Source organism: Triturus cristatus, chromosome 6 (genome assembly GCF_964204655.1).
Source record: "Triturus cristatus chromosome 6, aTriCri1.1, whole genome shotgun sequence".
Taxonomy (NCBI): domain Eukaryota; kingdom Metazoa; phylum Chordata; class Amphibia; order Caudata; family Salamandridae; genus Triturus; species Triturus cristatus.
Window position 1 is genome coordinate 1,735,879,345 of NC_140589.1, and position 21,534 is coordinate 1,735,900,878.

General features: G+C 49.4%; 1 protein-coding gene across 2 annotated transcripts in view; it reads left to right on the forward strand.

Moving 5' to 3' along the window:
- The window catches only part of BROX (BRO1 domain and CAAX motif containing), a 190,059-nt gene that overhangs the window by 128,151 nt on the left and 40,374 nt on the right, over positions 1-21,534 (forward strand). For both annotated transcript variants that reach the window (XM_085612972.1, XM_085612973.1), the window contains one exon: positions 17,478-17,563. In XM_085612972.1, the coding sequence (XP_085469098.1) occupies positions 17,478-17,563 (86 nt within the window). The remainder of the gene's footprint in view (positions 1-17,477; positions 17,564-21,534) is intronic.

Consider the following 21,534-nt stretch of genomic DNA (forward strand, 5'->3'; position numbering starts at 1 on the left):
GCCGAGGGGACAGGCGCGACCAGATGGCCGAAGGGGAAAGTTACCACCAGATGGCCGGGCTCGGAAGGGAAGGTATCTGGTCGCTCTGTGCCCCAACGAACGAGTGAGCGGGTGCCGGGGCATGGGGGGGCCGGAGGCCCAGGGCCCCCAGCCATGGAGGCTGCGTGCGGGACCCGACGGGCCCTCCGACCCGGGGCCCGCAGAAAACCTCGACAAGCAGGGGAGGCCTGCACGGGACCGACAGACCCCAGTCCCGGGCCCTTGGCAGAGCGGCAGGCCGGGGGAAGGGGCCCGGGGACCCAGACCCGGGGCCCGACCGGGCCCCTGGACCCAGCCAGGGCTCCCAGGCCCGGAGGCGCAGGGGAAGCCTCCCCGGGCCCTCCGGACCCCGCCCCGGGCACCCTGCCACGCGGCAGGACCCAGGACGGAGCCCGGGGTGGGGAGGCCGCCCTCCCCGGGGCCCCCAGGGGCCCGGCCGGAGCTCCTGAACCCAGACGAGCGAAGGGAGGCTCCCCGGCCACAACGGAACCCCGTCCCGGGCCTTTGGCAGTGCCGCAGACCGGGGGACGGGGCCCGGGGCCAGAGACCCCGACCCGGGGCCCGACCGGGCCCCTGGACCCAGCCGTGGCTCCCGGGCCCAGAGGCGCAGGGGGAGCCTCCCTGGGCCCTCCGGACCCCGCCCCGGGCACCCTGCCACGCGGCAGGACCCAGGACGGAGCCTGGGGTGGGGAGGCCGCCGTCCCCGGGGCCCGGCCGGAGCTCCTGAACCCAATCCAGCGAGGGGAGGCTCCCCGGCCACAACGGAACCCCGTCCCGGGCCTTTGGCAGTGCCGCAGGCCGGGGGACGGGGCCAGGGGACGGAGACCCGAACCCGGGGCCCGACCGGGCCTCTGGACCCAGCCGGGGCTCCCAGGCCCGGAGGCGCAGGGGGAGCCTCCCCGGGCCCTCCGGACCCTGCCCTGGGCACCCTGCCACGCGGCAGGACCCAGGACAGCCCGGGTTGGGGAGGCCGCCCTCCCCGGGGCCCCCAGGGGCCCGGCCGGAGCTCCTGAACCCAAACCAGCGAGGGGAGGCTCCCCGGCCACAACAGAAGCCCGTCCCCGGCCTTTGGCAGTGCCGCGGGCAGGGGGACGGGGCCGGAGACCCCAACCAGGGGCCCGGCCCAGACCGCAGCCGCAGAGGAAGCCTCCCCAGGCCCTCCGGACCCCGTCCCGGGCACCCTGCCACGCGGCAGGCCCCGGGACAGACCCGGGGCTGGGGCGGCATCTGGGCCTATCCAGCTGCCGGCTGAGGACCGAGAGGGGTCCCAGAGTACCCTGTCCCTAGTAATCCAGAGGAAGGCTACCCCCCTTTCTTGTAACCTGCGTGCTCCGGGTGACGGAGGAGACCCAAGGGGTGAACACACCCGGCCTCCTGGAGCCCTGGCTGGGATCCGGGAGGCGAATGGACCCTCATCGGGATTTCCAGGCCTGGCCCGGCAATCTGGTCGCCCCATTGGAAAGCCTTGCGCGCGACCAGATGGCCGGCACCTGAAGACTCCCGTCTGCCATAGCGGTAGGGCTCCTGCCTGCCCACCCACCAAGGGCACGGGGGGACTCTGCTTCCCGGGGTGGGCTCGGGAGACCCCGGCTGGGCCTCAGGCACGGGGAGGACCACCGGAGCTCTCGGGGCCCGGGCACCCGGGGGAGGACTGCCCGGGACCCGTGGAGCCCGTCCCTGGGCACTTTGCCACGCCGCGGGCCGGTGGAGGGAAGCCCCGGAGGCCTGTGAGGATGTTGCCCGGGCGTAGCCCATCTGGTCCCCGGCAAGGAACTGCCGGCCCCGGAGGGGTGTTCCGGCATACCCTGCCCCTACTAATCCGGAGGAAGGCTACCGTCCTTTCTTGTAACCCGCGCGCTCCGGGTGACGGAGGGGACCCTAGGCGCGGACGCGCCCGACCTCCTGCAGCCCTGGCTGGGATCCGGGAGGTGAATGGACCCTCATCGGGACTTCCAGGCCGGCCCGGCCATCTGGTCGCCCCATTGGAAAGCATTGCGCGCGACCAGATGGCCGAGGGTAAAGGAGCGACCGGATGGCCGGCACCTGAAAGGACTCCCGTCTGCCCGAGCCATAGCGGTAGGGCTCCCACCTGCCCACCCACCCGCCAAGGGCTCGGGGGGGGACTCTGCTTCCCTGGGTGGGCTCGGGGGACCCCGGCTGGGCCTCAGGCACGGGGAGGACCACCGGAGCTCTCGGGGCCCGGGGTCCCAGGCGCCCGGGGGAGGACTGCCCGGGACCCGTGGAGCCCGTCCCTGGGCACTTTGCCACGCTGCGGGCCAGTGGAGGGAAGCCCCGGAGGCCTGGGAGGATGTTGCCCGGGCGTAGCCCATCTGGTCCCCGGCAAGGAACTGCCGGCCCCGGAGGGGTGTTCCAGCATACCCTGCCCCTACTAATCCGGAGGAAGGCTACCGTCCTTTCTTGTAACCCGCGCGCTCCGGGTGACGGAGGGGACCCTAGGCACGGACGCGCCCGACCTCCTGGAGCCCTCGCTGGGATCCGGGAGGTGAATGGACCCTCATCGGGACTTCCAGGCCGGCCCGGCCAACTGGTCGCCCCATTGGAAAGCATTGCGCGCGACCAGATGGCCGAGGGGGAGGTGCAACCAGATGGCCGGGACTGAAAGGATTCCCATCTGTCCAACCCCGAGCCTTCGCGCTAGGGTTCCCGCCTGCCCACGCTGGGCTCTGTGACTGCAGGGCTCTGTGGCTGCAGGGCTGCAGGGCTCCAGGGCTCCGGGGCTGCAGGGCTCCGGGGCTGCAGGGCTCCGGGGCTGCAGGGCTCCGGGGCTGCAGGGCTCCGGGGCTGCAGGGCTCCGGGGCTGCAGGGCTCCGGGGCTGCAGGGCTCCGGGCCTGCAGGGCTCCAGGCCGGCAGGGCTCCGGGGCTGCAGGGCTCCGGGGCTGCAGGGCTCCGGGGCTGCGGGGCTCCGGGGCTGCAGGGCTCCGGGGCTGCAGGGCTGCAGGGCTGCAGGACTCTGGGGGGACTCGTAGACCCCACACTGGGCCTCAGGCATGGGAGGCCCGGTGGAGCTCCCGGGGCCCGGATGCCCAGGGGTCCCATGGAGCCCGTCCTGGGCACTTTGCCTCGCCGCGGGCTGGAGGAGGGAGCACCGGACGCCCCGGGGAAGTGTCGTCCGGGCTTGGCCCATCAGGTCCCCGCCTGAGAACCGCCATCCCCAGGAGGGGTGTCCCGGCATACCCTGCCCCTACTAATCTGGAGGAAGGCTACCCACCTTTCTTGTAACCCTCGCGCTCCGAGTGACGGAGGGGATCCTAGGCGCGGATGCGCCCGACCTCCTGGAGCCCTGACTGGGATCCGGGAGTCAAATGAGCCCTCATCGGGACTTCCAAGCTGGCCCGGCCATCTGGTCGCCCCATTGGAAAGCATTGCGCGCGCGACCAGATGGCCGAGGGAAAGGTGCGACCAGATGGCCGGGACCGAAAGGACTCCCAGCTGCCCACACCGAGCCATAGCGGTAGGGCTCCCGCCTGCCCTTGCATGGCTCCGGGGCTCTGCACCAGGGTCTCTTGTCCTGGGCAGATGGACACTTGGCAGGCCGCAGGACGTGGAATCCCAGGCCCTGACCAAAAATCAGGAGGCCCGGGGCCGGTCCCTGCTTCTCAACGCAGCCAGGCCGGGGAGATCGGGGAGCCTGCCCAAGCACGAGGGACCCCAGTCCCGGGCACACGGTCCATCAGGTTGTGCGCTCGTTTTCCACAATTTTTTTCAGAATAGTGCGTAGTTGCGCTAGGCAAAGTCCGCCCAGCCCTACTCAGGATGTGCTCTCGTTTTCGACAAGTTTTTTCAAAATTCTGCGTAGTGGCGCTATGCAAAGTCCGCCCAGCCCTAACCACAACACTACCCTAAGCCCTAAAACACTACCTCCAGCATGACCCCCCACGACCCCCAGTCCGGTCCCTACATTCAAACACTACCCTGCACGACCCCCCAACACTACCCTAAACCCTAAAACACTACCCTACACTACACTAACACCACAACACTACCCAAAACCCTAAAACACTACCCTACACTACACAAACACTACCCTACACTACACAAACATTACCCTAAACCCTAAAAGATTAACGTCCACCCCAGGCCCAATCCCCCTTACCTCTCTCTCCTCGTGGTTCCTCTCTCCTCCTGGTTCCTGCTTCACGTCGTCTGTCTCTGAGGAGCGGTGCACATCGTTGTGAGGAAACGGAAGAGCCTCTGTTTCCTCACAACGACGTGGATCGCCCAAATTTCTTTTTTTACAAGGCATGTGCATTTACCATACATATCTTTACAACGAATTTCGTTGTAAAGGCATGCATGGTAAATGTACACGCGTTGTAAAAAAATGCGGAGTAATGGTATGCGGGGTAGGTGCACTATGCGGAGTCATGGTATGCGGGGTCAAAGTCCTCATTATAAAAAATTCATTGTGAACGATATTTACCCTTCCATCCCCATCAAATACAGTTAGCCATCCATCACCAGCTAGTATTATGTTCTGCCAAAGGGTTTGCTTTTATTGCTCGCATTTTAAAGGGGTGGAGGTGCCAGCTTTCGGCAAACCACAGTTTTAGGCTGCAAGCCATTTGCCAGGACATTAACAGGGGCTCGAGCAGTAAGCTTTGCAGAAGGAAATCTGAGCCTTGTTTTTGATGAGCAGAGGTCACAACAGCATCGTGCTCCTGACTTGGCGCATGCCTTCAGGTAGACTGTTGCGCATCATCAAAAAAAATGCTTGTTATCCTTTCTACAACACAGATGACTGTCCTCAGTTCTGCTTGTGGTATTTCATCATGTTAGATTTTGTCTCATTGATCTGTACATGCACGCCTACTTATGCAGAAATTGTTAATGCAAAAGTGAGGACAATTAAAAGACACATACACACATCTAAGAATCATTAGCACACATGTTTGAATGTTGTGAATCTTCAGGACTTCTAGATGCCCACTCAGACAATACCCACTAGTCAGCCTACACTTAACACTCAAAACTTGCCCATTAGGTGTGCCTGAGGGACAGATGTCACTTAGTTAGCCCACCATACATGGCACTGACACTGCAGCACAGAATGGAGGTTTGCACATCTTCCCAAGGCACTGCTAGGCACAGAGTGATGCAATCTGGGCTTTAATGGAGAGCTGTGATTCTCCACTACTGCTGCAGGATCAGTGAGCCTGGAAGACACACAAGCCTTGCCCCCCCTATCGGCATTGGTATCTTGATATAAATGCTCACAGTTTGTGTGTCCCTCTCATTATTGCACCCCTGGGTGTCGTGAGATGGCAATGTCTAGGAACCACCCTCTATAGCCTGTGGAGCCATGAAACTTCCCATATTTGAACAACCGTTTGGTCGTGGTGAAACCATAACATGCTTCGGTTTCTTGAATGTAATAAATGAAAGCACCTAGAAGTTGGGTAAGTTCAGTTTTAAGCACTACATAATAGCAGCACATTGTCATGTGATCCAGCTGCATCTCTAAATATTTAAAATTTGGCCGAGATACAATCCTACTACCCCTCATTCACACAAATGAACATTACTGCTAACCCAATTTTTATTCTGTAAATTTGGAGGTTATGAACATTACCATGTAGATTGTAAAAGGGACAAGCGCAGCATGTTATGCAATTAATGCCTATTTTCTATGCAGATGATGTGCAGATGATAGGCAAGTCATATCTTTTTCACACAGAATAATAATAAGATGTACTTAGCAGCAGCAAGGAATATTTTATTATAATTCCTCCGCAGGACTATATTCCTGAAGCAGTGTGGCAAAATTGTGGTTGAAAAGAAGCTAACCCTGTTGGAACATTCCTGTTTGTGAGAAAGAAAATTTCTGCTACTCTACACAATTTTGCTGTGTGGTGACAAAGTCCTAATCATTCAAGCTCCAGTTGACGCATGTTAGCGCTATTTAAAAGGGCGCTATTTAAAAGAAAGCAATACACAATTGAGAAAGTATAACTTTACTTTGCACAGGATAGATCTAGGCAGAGCTCTTCAACCCCCAGGCAGCCGGGCCCAGATGAGGCGCCCCTCCTCCCGTGTCTGCGCATCAACAGTTAACCAGGCTCGCCTGTGTGTTAGTCAGCCGGGCCGGGGCACATCATGCCTCCTAGCCCCATGCTGTCTCTGACCTGGCTGTTTTACACCAACCCTGCCGCTAGTGCAGCTGCTCTCTGTGCTCCTACAGAGGACCAAACAGTGGACCCTGGCCCGAAACAACCCAATTACAATTAACGAAAATGGGCCTGGGCCCGCCAGCTATTCATTTGTTTTTTTTTACCTTACTCTGCTCACTCATTCAAAGACACATACGACGTCCACGTCACGAGTTGGAGAAACCAAACAAACCTCCAGTGCTGTATGCAAGGACACTGCCTACACTGTATGCAGACTGCAGTAAATCATGTGTCTAAACACACTGACACACACCGGAGCTAGAAGGGCCTCCAACTATCACATGGGAAGCAGTCTCTCTCACCACAAGTCGAGTCTGGGCAGATTAATTTTCTTGCCTTCTCGCCTGAAACCAGTCTACCACACCCATTCCCAACTCCTCACAGGGTGGTCCCACCCCACCCTGTGACGTGTTGGGAAAGGGTGGGGTTACAATGCTCTCCACTCCCCGATTGACGTGGAGGGTTAGCTCTAAAGGGCTTGCATCCGAAATGCCCAGGGCTTACTTTACCTCCAAGGCGTCATGGGCTGGAGACTAGGCCTTGACCCTCAGCCTTTGCCAAGTTGATGACCTCACAGGCCTCAGGGCTGAGACATTATCAGCCCGGCAAATACTAGGACTTAAAGACCGCCCATGGGGAGTAACTTAATCACTGTGAATCGTGTGTGTGTGTTGGTATCAATCACAGCAACAACGCAGTGAGTGGAGCAAACTGAGTTGTCAATTCTAGCAACTTAAGTTCCAAGTATGTATTTATTTTTAAAAATTAAAACCGATTTAGCATTGCTATGGTTGGAACGTTTTTAGTGTTAATGTAAGGGGGGCGTAGCCCCGGCGCCCTTAGAGAGAAACCGCTGCTGATTTATATATTTCTTAACAGCAAAACCTCCAAATTGTTGTTTTGCTGGGGAAAGTTAGTAGCCCCATTGTCTAACCCAGGGTTACTGGCTTGCATCCAAGCCTGGCTAACTATTGAATGGGACTACCTAACTGGGCACTATAAGGTATTAAGTTAATCGTGGCATTGAACACCACCTGATGCAGAGATCAGATTTATTGTCACTTTTAAAGTTAAGGAACTTTTAGAAATGTGTCACTCTGTGCCCCCGTGTCCTGTAGCCTCACGTGGGCTGGGGACCCTTGTACAGCTTTCTGGCTGCCTGGGAAGTGGTGCTTAAACCTCCCAGGAAAGGATGAAACACTTCCTGCTGCTAGCAGAGGTGTCACCTCCCATGTGCCGGAAGCCACTCAGGGTGTTAGCCCAAAAGGCGAGCTTCAAAGGGGAAGCCGCCTTTGAGGGGCAACAAATGGCGATCACACACCTGAGTGGCTGCCCATTGTTTAGGTAGGCAAGCTAGAGACAGGTACAGAGATGGATGATTAGTGCCCAAACCGATTTTCCTATGGGCGTGTAGCCCCCAGTGGATAGACACACCTCTAGCATGGGCTACTGAGCACCTTACATCCAAAGAAGGGTCCCGACATTTTGACTGGCCATAATGGTGCACTCTGGGATTGCCAGATGCCACATATCACCGGAAAGTCATCACCCAAAGAGAGGGGACGTGCTAGCCTATTGACCGCATGGTTCTCTCAGGGCATTTACTGAATAAAATGGGCATCCTTGGCACCCTGGACTCTAAGGTCACGCTGTATTTGAAAAGAGAACTGAAGAAGGACTGCCCTGCTGCCCTTGGAATTGCACAAAGAGAGGCTGCACCGTCTGCTAGACTGCACCTGTTGCACTTTGGGCTAGAGAATCTTGTACTTTGCCTACGGTTCCTAGCTCAAGGAAAAATTGATCCCCAGCCCCAGATCAAAGCAGTGACTCAAATCATCATTCTGCTCATCTCCTGGAACCTGCTTCAGGGACACAAGAGCTGAAGTAGCCTAGGTCGCCAAGTTGCTATCCACCGGAGAAGAATCGCTGCTAGCTGCCGCTGCGAATCTCGAGAGACTGCTGGTCTGTGGCCAAAAGTTGTACCCAAGTCCTCTGGACCCCGGAGTGTCACCAAAGTCTGGATTGGTTGCTCCAGAGGGACACTAGTCCCCACTAAAGTATATCACTTTGACTGTGGTATCTGAAGACCAGAAGCCCAGCACCTGCTGACATTAACTCCCTGAACTTCGTGGGATCCCAACCTCTGTGGCCAAAGTTGTCAGACCACACCTGTGGACCGAGGAATTGCCACAAAGGTGCTCCCGTCAACCGCATCACAACCGAAGCATCCTTAAGCATATTTGCATCCTGCATCCTCTGCATCAGGATCATTCCATTATAGTCTATGGTTGTCGTGCTGGAAGGCCTGGAACTGGACTGAAAAATGCTCTAGTGGCCAGGTAGCTGTCCAGAATGACCCCACTGTCCTCCTAAACCCCCATCCCGGCAGATTTGGTTACCCAACCCAGGCCGCAGTAGTTTTACTAACTTTTCTCAACTTTTGAAAAGTTTACAAACTTTTTTTTGACCAATGTTTGTTTGCGGTGTTAATTCATAGTGTTAAAACTTTGAAAAATCATATTGCCGGAACACTCCAGTCTCTTCTGCTCATCTTGCACTTTAACAATTCATAAAAATATACAATATTTTTATATATTGGAATCGTGTTTCTTTTATGTTGTGTGGCTTTCTCATTCTGTTGTTTGGTAGTTTTAAATGCTTTACACCAAGTTCCTTTGTTCAAGCCTTGCTGCTCGAAACCCATAGCTACCCAGGGTTGAGCTTAAGGTTGTTCAAACGAGCCTGATTGGACCCAATAAAGGTCTATTCCACGATAAGGCCCCACAGCCGTTTCCTGTAATACACCCAGATCCTCACAATCCTAAATTGATTTTCTTTTTAATAATTTTTTTTAACTTTTCGCTGATAATAAAGTACATTAAAAAATATAAGACAAAAGCTGAGCACAGGAGACCAGCAGAGCAAACATTTACATTGAGTCACTATGGTGGATTAAAATATATTTTCCCAAACGTTATGATGGTGTTCATGGAGATGCAGCATTGGAGGTAGAATGCAGCAGACATCGGGGGTCGGTCCTTTCCCTTTAACAAGCCACAAAGATCATCTCCCCTGTCATTCAGATGATGGATCATCAGGGTCATCAGTTTCAGATGAGTCATTGTTGATTTCTAGTTGCATCAAGGCAGTGGCAAAGTGCCACATTTTTAACCCAGGACAAGTAACTCAGTGGTAGACTGCTCATTCACCAAGGTGAATACAAAACTTTGCTACGAGGAGAGGCGGGCCCGTGAAGTACGCCTGTGTGAATTTATAAGTAGTAAATCCATTATCACAACCATGCATTCTTTATCTGTCTGAAGTCCAGTTATTTGTGTTATATTCCCTCAGTACTCTCTTGTTCCACCTTAGTTTTCCAGAAAAGATTTTTAGAAAAGCATTGCTATCTACAATCTCATCACTAGCCATTCACATTTCCCATCTTTTTGCCATTTTTAACATCCCTTATTCCAACCACCTCCTCTGTGGTTTACCAGGAAGCTTGATAAACATAAAATGATCAGTGTTGACCACAGAACGGAAATCTTGTATAATCCATATACTTGGTCAAATTCTAAACTATGTCCAGTCAGTCACCATAGATCTGTGATGCTATATTTATGTCTAAAAATGTACTGAACGGCCAAGAGTCTTTAAAGTTTCAGCCATTGGTGTTGATTAATTGTCCTGTTGCTTGCACAGGAGTTAGCACTCATATTTAAATATATTGTTATTCAACAAAGACACCATAAGTTGTAAATGAACCAGCAGGTACTTTACAATGCTTCACTAATTTATCACTGTCTATGCATAAGCCACAGACACAAACTCACCTAATGTACATTCTCCTCCCCCCTACCCGGCCACCTATGAAACTCACAGATTTTTAGGTCTCACCTGAGCCAGCGCATGCGCTGCTTGGAGAGACATTTAGTATACGGGTTTCAAAAGCGCTACCAGACCTCGCTGGCCTAACGCTTGCGTTCACGCACGCAGCCGCCAATCACTGCTGCACGTGCACCACTCGCGTGCATAACACACAGCGCGTCCCGTCCTTGCGATCACTTTCGCTTTGATCGTGATCGCAATTACTTTTGCTTTCACGGCCGCACAGCCGTTACGTTTACGGACGCGCGGCCACTGCTTGTCTCCTGAACAACTGGCCTGATAGCCGCGGGTCCATACTTTGGCTATTTCTCAGGAATAAACTATTTGTCTGAATATTCATCTTACTGCCGCCTCGTTTGTTAGCTGCCCGAATCTACAATTCGCAAAATGGCACTTTGCCGTTTGTGGGATCTTTCTACAGATGTAGTAATAAATCTTCTTACCTGCCAGGACGTTTCTTGTCGTCTTTACACACTTATATGAAAACCCCCAATTTGTATTACATAAAAGTTTACATAAATATATATATTTTTTAAAGTCCCTGTTAAAAGAACGTATTTTCCCTGTCAAATGTACTCACTGGGCTCGTGATCATGCAAGTTTTAGCAAAACATGTCACCGACTCCATCTAGTGGTCAAAGGGCGCTAACTGCCGAAGAGAAGCTTGGGAAATTGATAACACTCCCTCAATAGCTATGAAGGCTGTCAGGGACTTGAATTTTGGATGCAAACAAATCTGATAATAAATCGTCTGAGTTCAGATCGAGCCTTAAGTAGTTATAAGCATTGTTTAACATCAGAATCAGCTCACTGATATGCACCCCACTTGTTCTGTGGGTGACCCCCAGTCTCTACTGGGGCTCCTTACTTCTACCTACGCCTTTAAATGTTTTCCACGTACACTCTTTTTTTCTCTCGACTACTCTGAATCTGTTCCAGGCACAATAGACTGAATGGTCTGCGTATTCATGTCGTGCATTCAAATAAGACTCTTCAGTAGAGAAACAATGGTATACGGGCAAAATGCACCATTACACAGCGGACCTGGCCTATTTATGTATGGAGACGCACAGAACTCTGTTTAAGGGGCTCAACAATGTGCTTCTTTTTTTGTTCCAGAACTCTTATGTTTCTTTTACCTGTAGTTTGCTGGAGCAGTGAGATGCCCTTCGCTTGTTCATACACGTGTATTACTACCAGCCTTACCTTCACAATCATAGGTTGCGACAGCGCCGAGTCTGTGCAGGGGTTTACACTCTTCAAGTACCGGTGAAAGTGCTACAACCACCACAGCTGCGTTGATGCCCCCACCACGATCTCCGGATTCATGACAGATGGGCCTCGTGCTCAACAATAGAGAAGAGTGGAGGCCTCGACAGGCCGAAGCTCTCCTCAGAGCTTTCCTGAACTCCTTGAGCTGGCGCAGGCTGGCCTTGGGTGCAGTTAAGCAGCTCCGGGACTGCTCCGTAATGGCTGCTTCATGAATAGTGCAAAAATACTGCTGGCGCTTAATCTGAAGGTTAGTTTCAAGAAAGGCGCTCACCTGCAGCCGCCTTCTCGTGGGGTCTGCCCCACTGCTGCTTTAGTAGTAGGCGCGTGTAGGCAGACTGTAAATAGTCACCAAAATGAAGTGAGGGTATCCAATTCCAGGCTCAGAGTAAGACCGTGTCCTTTATAAGGCGTCCAGCAGAGCCGTGGAGCACCCAAACCTGCCCAGGAGCGACTGGCACAGCAACCCCCGGAGCCTTGTGACTTCACACAGCGCTGGTGACTCTGGCAACCACCAATATTCCAGAATACACCCCGTGGTCGGCTGAGAACGCTGCCCGCACAGTAACGGTTGTACTAGAATAAGGGTCTAACATATGCTGTCTACAACGCAGGCACCATTACGTTGATTATATAGCCTGCTGCCCCCGGGCACGAGCAAAACTACATCACACAGTGATTGAATGGCAGTTCATGCAACCACCGCAAGGTGGCGCTCTTGTATTCCATTGTACTCTGTCTTATCTAATTAAGCTTCTCCTTAGTGACACTAACAGAGAGGGTGCCCTACTCTCATAAGAGGCCCACTGGATGGGACCCTGAAGCTCCCTCTTCCCACAAGGAATCTATGTATTCCACCTCGCCCAGCGGATTCCCCTTTCAGACGAGGTCCGTGGTTCAGCAACTTCACCAGACAATGCCATGGGGGGAAGTAAACAAGCATTGGCATAGCCAATAGGTCTCGCTTGTGGGACCGTATAAGTATTTAGTTATGCAGCACAATATCCTTGGTGCAACAACATCAACTGTTGCATGGCTAAACACCTATAAGGGTTTAGCCATGCAACAGTTGATGTTGTTGCACCAAGGATATTGCGCTGTATAACTAAATACTTAGAAAATCCCAAAAGCGAGACCTATTGGCTATGCCAATGCTTGTTTCTCTTGGTGCTTGATATTCCTAAATGCCAGTCTTTAAACTGTTTATTAAATATTATTCAAAGGCCAAAGGGAGGTTTAATTGTCACCCCATACCAAAATACCACACTCAAATGCCAATTCCTGAATTTTGCAAAATTCCTTCAAATGTCCTTGTAAGTTACGTTCATGAAGCCAAGCAAGCTTGAGGTGTCATCGCTTTGCAGTATTGCATTTATAAAAAATAATTTTCTTCCCATTTTGCTTTAAACTGCTCAGATGCTACCCATTCACTTCCCCTAAAGAATAAAGATGATTTTCAAAAGATCAAAAGAAGTTACTGACTTCATAAGTTTCATATCCTTTCCTAATGTTGCCCATATTGTTCAATTCAGAATTTCACACCTGGTCCATAAAATATAGGGTTTAGATGCTGTAGACACCATAATTTGTTTATAGAACCACAATTAAATGTCAATTTTTGCAAGGAAGCATTTGAGTTGCCCTTGTCTGATGGCTTCCGTCTGGGTCTGTCAGACAGGATACATGCTGAGATGGTTAGAGAGAAGACAGCGAGGGACAAGATGCATTGTTCACACTGTGTCAGACTACCAAATGTATGTATACCTAAACTGAATGCTCTATGTGAAAAATCACATTAACCAAGCAAGCTCATATCTGTGACTAGTTGGGAGAAGCAGTTGAACCATGAAATACCTGAGCGTGTCTGAATCATCATGATATGGTGAAGAGCAGTGAAGTCCTTCAGTTGCTCGCAATGCAAAGAGAATGCTTATAATATATTCACTAGATATTATTATAATCCAGTCCGATTAAAATCTGTGTTTTAGACTAACTTGTGTTGGAATGGGTGCTATGTAGCCGGCACAATGTTACTCATGTGGGGATCTCGTCCTCGTATAGCAGTGTACTGAAAATAATCCATGCTGGATAAAAAAGAAATAACAAATATAGAACTAGAACCAGATCTTTGGATACCTCTCACTTCGAATGCCAAGAGCTTACTATGCCATATGCTGATACCTGCATTTCATAATTTACTGCAGGATGGCCTGCCCAATCATTCTGTGTCAAGGTCGGACTGAGACAGAAAATAGGCCAGGGCACCAACATAATAAGTGGCCCCATTAGTGAATTTGAAAGCAAGCAAAACCCCATGTTTGCAAATTAGGGCAGATGAGAACTTGTAAATACACTCTTATTGTTGTTCATGGTATAGAAGACTGCATGGATTTGAGATTGCGGCAGGCAATGTTTGTTGTAATATCGGGGAACTCAACACTAAAAACTGACCTAGCAGACTGTACAACAGGCTCACAAACAGCCAGAAAACCGGCCCACACCCTGATCTGTCAGACCAGCCCACAAGGCTGGTTGCCTGATAGGCTGGTCCGACTCTGGTCTATGGCTGTCAAAATTGTGGAGTATAGGCGCTTTGGATAGATTGACTGTGATAGTCAACGATAAACTGTGGAAACACATAGTGTTAGTTGGTATCTGTTGCTTAATGATATCCATTCCAAAGTGGTGGTGACGGTGACAAGGTGTGATGACGACACACACAGGCATGCGCAGTGACACAATTCTGCAGCAACATTAGTTCTGTAGCCACACACAGCTCGATCCGACTCCTCATCAGGAATGTATGTGTTGGGAGGTTGCTGCAGCTCAGATATATAGAGTGGAAGAAATACACACAGGTTATCTACCATTGTTCATCTTTTACTTTTTCATGCTGTCACCACAGGTTTGTTGTTGGCAAATTCTTAACCATGTCCTCCGTCAATCACCGTATATCCTTTATGTTCTATTTAGGACTAAAATGTACTGAACAACCAAGATTCTATAAAGTTTCAGTCATTGTTGGTAATGTTTGTCCTGTTCCTTGTACAGGAGTTATCACTCAGATCCAAAGATATTCTGATCAAAATAGACACCATAAGTGGAAATCTTCTTGATTGTGTAGGCCTCCTTGCTGCATATCATAACACGGATCTCCCAGCACTCTCATATGGAATTCCTACAATAGCATTCTCTATGGCATAAGTAGTGCTACCTAAGACTGATCCATCACCCCATCCCCACTCATTACTGTGCTGTGTCCTGCTTAGTGACACTCCGGCCCAGGATAATACACATTTTCGTACTTCTGCCGGCATACAAGCACTCACAAACACCTAATAATAGCAGTTTGGCAATAAGAGTCAACCTCTACACAATTATCCTTGAGCATATATTCACCACCCCAGTCCAGAAAGTTTGGCTCACTGTACAGTGCCAAACTGTGGGTAGGAAATCTCTTCTCTTTGCTCCACAACTGAAGCAATGGGAGGATGCCTCCCCTTTCGTATGCCATAGGTGGATCCTGAGAAAGAAAACTATGCAGGTTATTGAAGTATGCAAACCAATGAGATGGCAGTCTCCCTTGGTATCATACGTGGTTCCTTTCAATACCCACAGGCCAACTCCCTAACTTCTGAATCCCATTCTGCACACGCATTTCCTGTATCATCTGGGAAACAAATAACTAACTTGTGAGATCGATTTTATTCCTTTCATCCAGGGGCCTAAAGTTAGGTACTCTGCTTGGTTTTTTGATATAAGGAGTTCCTCAAAGGCGTGGCTGGAGGTAATTTTAGAACCAGGAGGCTGCAATTGAAATTCCTTCTGTCCATCCAATGCCTTGACTGTCATTGGATGTCCCACGTGCACAATGTCCCCTAACATGAAGATACCAAAGGTCTTTTAATCGATCAGGGGAAAAAAGAAGCTGAGATCCATTCCGCTTCTAAACGATAGACAGCCCATCAAAGGAGAATGGATCACTTGTCCAGTTTTTATCAGGGTCTGGGGTTCTAACCTGCTTAAATACTCTCATTCAAGCAATAGTCGTATGAGCGGTATAACTTGATTGTCCGCTTTCAAGAATTACATGAAAAGCATAATTGTAGGGTCTTAGTCATGCTTTCCTCCACCTTGGAGGTAGACCAACTGGTTTTCACAGTAGTGATCAGAAATGGTGAGGGTGAGAGTGAAGTGAGTTTAAAATTACCTCCGTCACTCAGGTAAGAATTTATTCGGTTGGGGATGGGGCAAGGTTAAAAATGAATATGGTGCGTAAAGAAGGGCTACTATTCTATAGCACCTGTTAGAGAAACGTGAGTGGCCGACATGTTTTATCCCTCTCGGTGCCCGGTCGGGGGGCTTTCTTCAGGACCAGCAGGTGGCACGTACCAATTGTGTGACGTGCAAGGAAGTTGTGCACTTACACTTCTTCACAGTGCGTCTATTAGTGCACTGGTTGGTTATGGGTCGTTTGTACCTATTCCTGAAAAAATAGAAAAGAAAAGACCATAAAGACAGAACACAACTTATAAAATTACATGTGATACCAAAGGTCCACTACAATAGGGATATTGCTTTTGTTAGGTGGCTAGACTCCCCAACCCTTGTATGAACTTCTTGCATGGCACACAACACTGTAAGTTGCCCGAGGAAGTCATTCCAGGACCCGTCCACAAATCAGTTTTTGTGTTACACATCTTTGTTGTATATTGAACTTTTCCATTGAGAAATTGGTATATATTCAAGGACATATTGGGGTGGTCATTTCGATACAAAGAACAGTCAAAGATGACTCCTGGGGTTTTCGTTTTTGTGATATAGCTATTAGTGCCAGCTGTGTGGCATATGCAATAAAATGATAATCAGGTGATTGAGCTGTAATAGTATATTTTGGGTGGCCTTCTACATCATAAAGTGGACAAACCATCGAGTACAATAGTCTCACTCATCAGCCTGCCGAAGAAGATGGTGGGCTCCAACCCACATACCTAATTTGAAATTAAAATGGCTCCTCAGATCTTGCACAAAAATTTGCATACACATTGCTACTTCAATTTCATATTTTTATTTGCTGCAAATCTTGTGTGGTTGAAGACGCAAAAGAAAACGACTCCTACATCTGTGAATGTATGCACATAGTAGTTTGTTTAAAACTAAGTAAAATAATTACAACCCTCCTGTTTTTAGTTCTTGCCTACTAGTCAGTTTTTACCCGTCTGTTGTCGAAAACTTACAGTGGGCTTTAAGCCCATCCGTTATTTACCATTGATTGGTTTTACTGTCACTGTTGTTTGCTTGCTTCTTATTTGATGGCTTGCCTTCTACTTGTTTAGCCCCTCTCCCAGAGCATAGCCTACTATCATTCTCTTTATTGGATGATCTGTATCCTTCCACTGTTCACATTCAGGGAAGTACTTTTTTCTTTTCCTCTCAGACACCATGAAAGTGCATGTTTCCTTGCTCTTTTTGGAAGGCCTGGCAAGGAATGTTTTCAGGTATTCTTTGCTTGATCATTAATGCATGGCAAGCTGTGTCCTATAGAATCTCAAAGAAGAAAATCTCCTGTCTGTTCCTGTTGGAGTTTTGCGATTTACTGACGGTCTATGCACATGAGTTTCTCTAACAGTCTCGCCTTTACTTACAGCCCTTACAGTTTTACGTGGACCTGAATACTTACCTCTTTAGTTTCATAGTTTTCATTATTGCACTTTGAGTTGTGTATCCCTTTCACTCCCACAATATCTGTTTATGCAATGAAATGCTTTTCTGATATATTGACACCCTATCTGTGAAATTCGATATGTAAAGTTTGTATTTTCTGGAGCAATGGGGTTGGCTGTGGTGCTCTTTTGTCTGAGAATCCCAGAATAATAATATCTGCACAGGTACAACCCATCAACTTTAGTTAACTGGTTTGTAATTTCTGTTTTCTCACATAAGAGGATCTCTATTGTCTTAATATGTATGGATAAAGTGTTTCTTTAACACAAGATCATGACAAATTAAAATTGCACTCCAACAAAGAAATGTATATGTGCTTATTAAAATGATTGACATTTGTGTTTATAATCCTGCTTATCTTGTTGTAGACCATACATTGTCCAGCTTGGACCCTGTCTACATCGCCAAGTGGAGAAAGTATATACATTTGAAGATCTGCTTCTACAGGGCCTACGTGAGTGTTTTTTTTGTGTGTAGAAGCTGCTGAGAGTTATTACAAATATTGTTCCCTCGCTTTTGTTAGGGAAAAGAGAGGTCAATACTGACTGAGGGGATTTGATGGGAAGAACCAACAGGGCAGCCATGGTCCTCATTTTGCATTGCAAATCACCCAGCATCACTTGCTCTTCCCTCCAGTTCAGTACTGAATGAGTCGGACTGCAAGGGCGAATGGGGTAGGAGAGTTGTCTTTTTTGCCGCACAATGTATTGCTATCGGAACTTTAGGAAACCATTCTGTTTATTAAGCCTGTCAAAGTTAATAAACAGCTGTTTGCCTACAACCAATGGACGGCAGTGGAAAAAAGAGTAGCGCAGTAACACAGCTATTTGCCTACAACCCAGGGGCCGGCAGTGCAAATCAGGCAGAGTTTTAGAACAGTAAATCCTAACAAAACAACCCTACCCACACCCACCCGCCTCTGCTCCTCCGTACAAAAAAAGTCCATTTTAGTACATAGATGCCAAGGTGACATCAGACAGAGGAATTATGTGTGATCGGGGACAGCCCTTAATCAGAAGTGGGCTACTCGGTGGGAACCATACAATTTAGTATTAATTAAGAGTGGATGTCAGCTCTTTAAACTCAGAGAATAACATGTGAATAAAGGGGGCCCAACAATCGACATAAGAGACCGATTTGGGGTCCAGGGCTAACAACAATTTCTTCATTCCTAGTATAAACCGTAATTTGTGTAACCAGGAAGTATGATTTGGAGTTTTACTGGTTTCCCAAAGAAAGACGATCACCTGGTGAGCAGCACCGAGGGCCAATGGCATCGGATTACCCTGAATGGAGCATAAGGGAAAAGTCAGAGGATTCAGGAGTCCTAAGATAGTGTATGCAGGAAACCTAGGGATGGATGTGTGATAGCAGCGTCAATGTCAAAGAGAATTCAGACCTAAAATGTAGTAAGTTTCGGGCAATGCCATAAAAGATGCAGGAGAGTCCCTGTATTTCCACACCCCCGCCAGCAATCCCCAGAATGCCATGGGTCCCATTTGTGAATTCGGTCTGGTGTTAGATATCACTAAGAGACGATCTTATAAGCAGATTAAATACTGGCCATATTGTGTGCGGAGTGTCTTCCCATTCCTTAGGGGTAAGGGTCCGCCCCAGCTCTGTCTCCCTGCAAACCTGACCCTTAGTTTTTACAAGGTTAGACTCTACAGCAAGCAGGGAGTGCAATTCAAGTATGAGGTGTTTATCATCTTTTTTAAGCAGTAGCCATTTCTCGAAAGGGGGTGCGAGAGCGCCCCCCTTCCGTCACATATCCCATGGAGGTCACCCAGTGCCAAAGCTGTAAATATTGAATATGCTACGTCATCGTAAGAGAGTAATCCGCTTGCCAGGGATTAAAGTGGATGAGCCTGTTCTGATCAAAGAGAGATCCTATTTGATTGCAACCCGCTTCCTGCCACCGTTGACACACACCCGGTGCCAGCTCCGGAGGGAAATCTGGGTAATCTAAAATTGATGTAATCAGAGGCGGAAATGTAGTGAGGCCCAATCACACCACCACCGAATCCCATACTTTAAGCGTGGAGCTCGTGATCGGGGAAGAGTATAAGCCCCAGGATCGGTCCTTGTGTTAACCAGACCTGCTTCCAAACAGCTTCGCAACAGCTTGCTCCATAAAGCACCAGTGCTTTTCAGACATTGAGCAGTTCCATTCCACCAGGAAGTGGAGCTGAACCGCCTTAAAATATCAAAGAACCATCGGTACCGCAATGCCCCATCCTTTTTCTGACAATAAAGTAATCTTTAATGAAGGCGAGGTCTCTTACTCACAAGAAGTTATATAGCTCTAATTACAAGGATCGCAGAGCTTTAGGAGGAGGGGCCAAGGAAAGCTTCTGAGAAAGATATAAAATGTGTGGGAGTATAGTCCTTTTTATAGCTGCTATTCGGCCAATCCAAGATAGCCGAATTTGTCTCACTGATGTCAGAGTATCGCTGTAGATGCAGTGGATCCGGCGACAGATCCCAACCCAAAAGCCAAATCGATGAAGAGTCACGAAGAGGTAGGGCCAGTGCACATGATTGAATGCTTTTTCAGTGTCTATGGAGAGAAGCAAAGCATCCCTCAGAGATCTTTGAATCTTATCCAAAATATGAAGGAGGCATTTGGTATTATCGCTGCATTGATGCGCCAGAATAAATCCAGCTTAGTCCGGCTCGATTGAACCCAGCATAAGTAGATTTAAGCAATATGCTAGGATACCGGTAAATATTTTTGCATCGATATTCAATAAGGAAATGGGTCTAAGACCCACACCGAGTCGACCTTTGCCAAGTTTTGGTATGACCGAGATTGCGGCTTCCAGCATAGAAGTCGAGAGAGAGCCAGCGTCTGCGAATGAATTATATAACCGGGTAAGTATGGGTGCGACCTCTTGGCAGAAAACCTTGTAAAAGAGGGCACCAAAACCTTTGGGTCCCAGTGAATTCAACAGCTTTAGTTGGGAGATTTTCAAAATTACCTCGTCAATTTGTATGGGTTGGTCTAAAGCTGCTAGCTCTGCAGAAGGAAGGGTAGTGAGCTTAGCCTCATTAAGGTATGGGAGAGGGTCAACCGAGGGACTATCCACGGTAGAATATAGAGAGCCATAAAAAGGCCCGAAAGGTGGAGGCAATCTTCTCATCACAGTGAGCCATTAAATGAGAGCTCGAGTGGATTTCCTTGATCATACTCGCATGTGTCCTGCTATAGAGGCGATGGGAGGAGCACTAAGGCAGCATATTCTGCCCAATGAAGATCAAGACGTTTAAGGAGGAACCTCTGTTTCTCCAGCTCTCTCCAAACCATGGGGGCGCCCGTATGCTTATGAATAGCCTCTAATACGGAAACCAATTTTTCGAAGAATAGTTGCTTATCTTGGCGATACCGGTTCGTGGCTGCTGAGAGCGCAGTAGGTTCTCCCCAAACTACAAGTTTTAGGGCATCCCAGACAGAGTATAAAAAGACCTCACCAGGATCATTAGTCTGGAGGAAGTCTGTTATCCGACGGCGGAGAGAGTCAACCATCATTGGAGACTGCAGCAAAGAATCCCTGAGATGCCAATGAGAAGGCCGTGGTTGATTTGCAATGATTCGAAAAGATAGAGAGAGGGGCAAATGATCTGATAGCGAGCGGGGGGCAATGACAGCCTCTGAAACAAGGCCAAGAGAGTCAGAGTTGCGAGGAAGTAATCAGTGCGGACATAGGTTTTGTGGGTCGCCGAGTAAAACGTATAATCTCTGGCCAGTGGGTGGAGATGGCGCCAGACATCTTGTAATCCACAATCTGACATCCACTGTAGTACTGATGCAGAAAGAGCTCTGGTTTGGTCAGAGCGATGCCTAGAGTGATCTAGGTCAGTGTCCATTTCGAAGTTCAGGTCACCCCGATCAAAATGGTGGAGTCTGGGGACCTGAGGACGGGAGTCAGGGAATTTAGGATGAAAGCTTCCTGGGATTCATTAGGTGTATATATGTTTACTAGAGTAAAATAAAAGGTACCCAGTTTAAGTCTAACCACAAGAAGACACCCCTTGACTTAGGCAACTGTATCTAGAACCTCCCTTTAAAACCACAAGAGAATAAGATAGCCACATCTCCCTTCTTGGTGAGGCCCAAGGACCAAATCTGACACGGGAACCACCGGGAATGCATTTGAGGCGTGTCTTTTGTGAGTAAGTGTTTCTCCTGGAGAAGATCAATATCGCTGCCGGACTGTTCCAGAAGTGAAAGCACAGTGGATCGTTTTATGGGATTGTTAAGTCCTGGCACATTGAGGCTGGTTATTTTAAGGGCCTGGAATGTGAGATGGAGTGTAGGGGGAATGAGGACTCTGGCGTTTCCTGAGACTAGAAACCAGAGACTGGACCGTATGGAGGAAAAACCCTACAAAAAGAGCTAACAAACGGGAAAATACAAAATATATA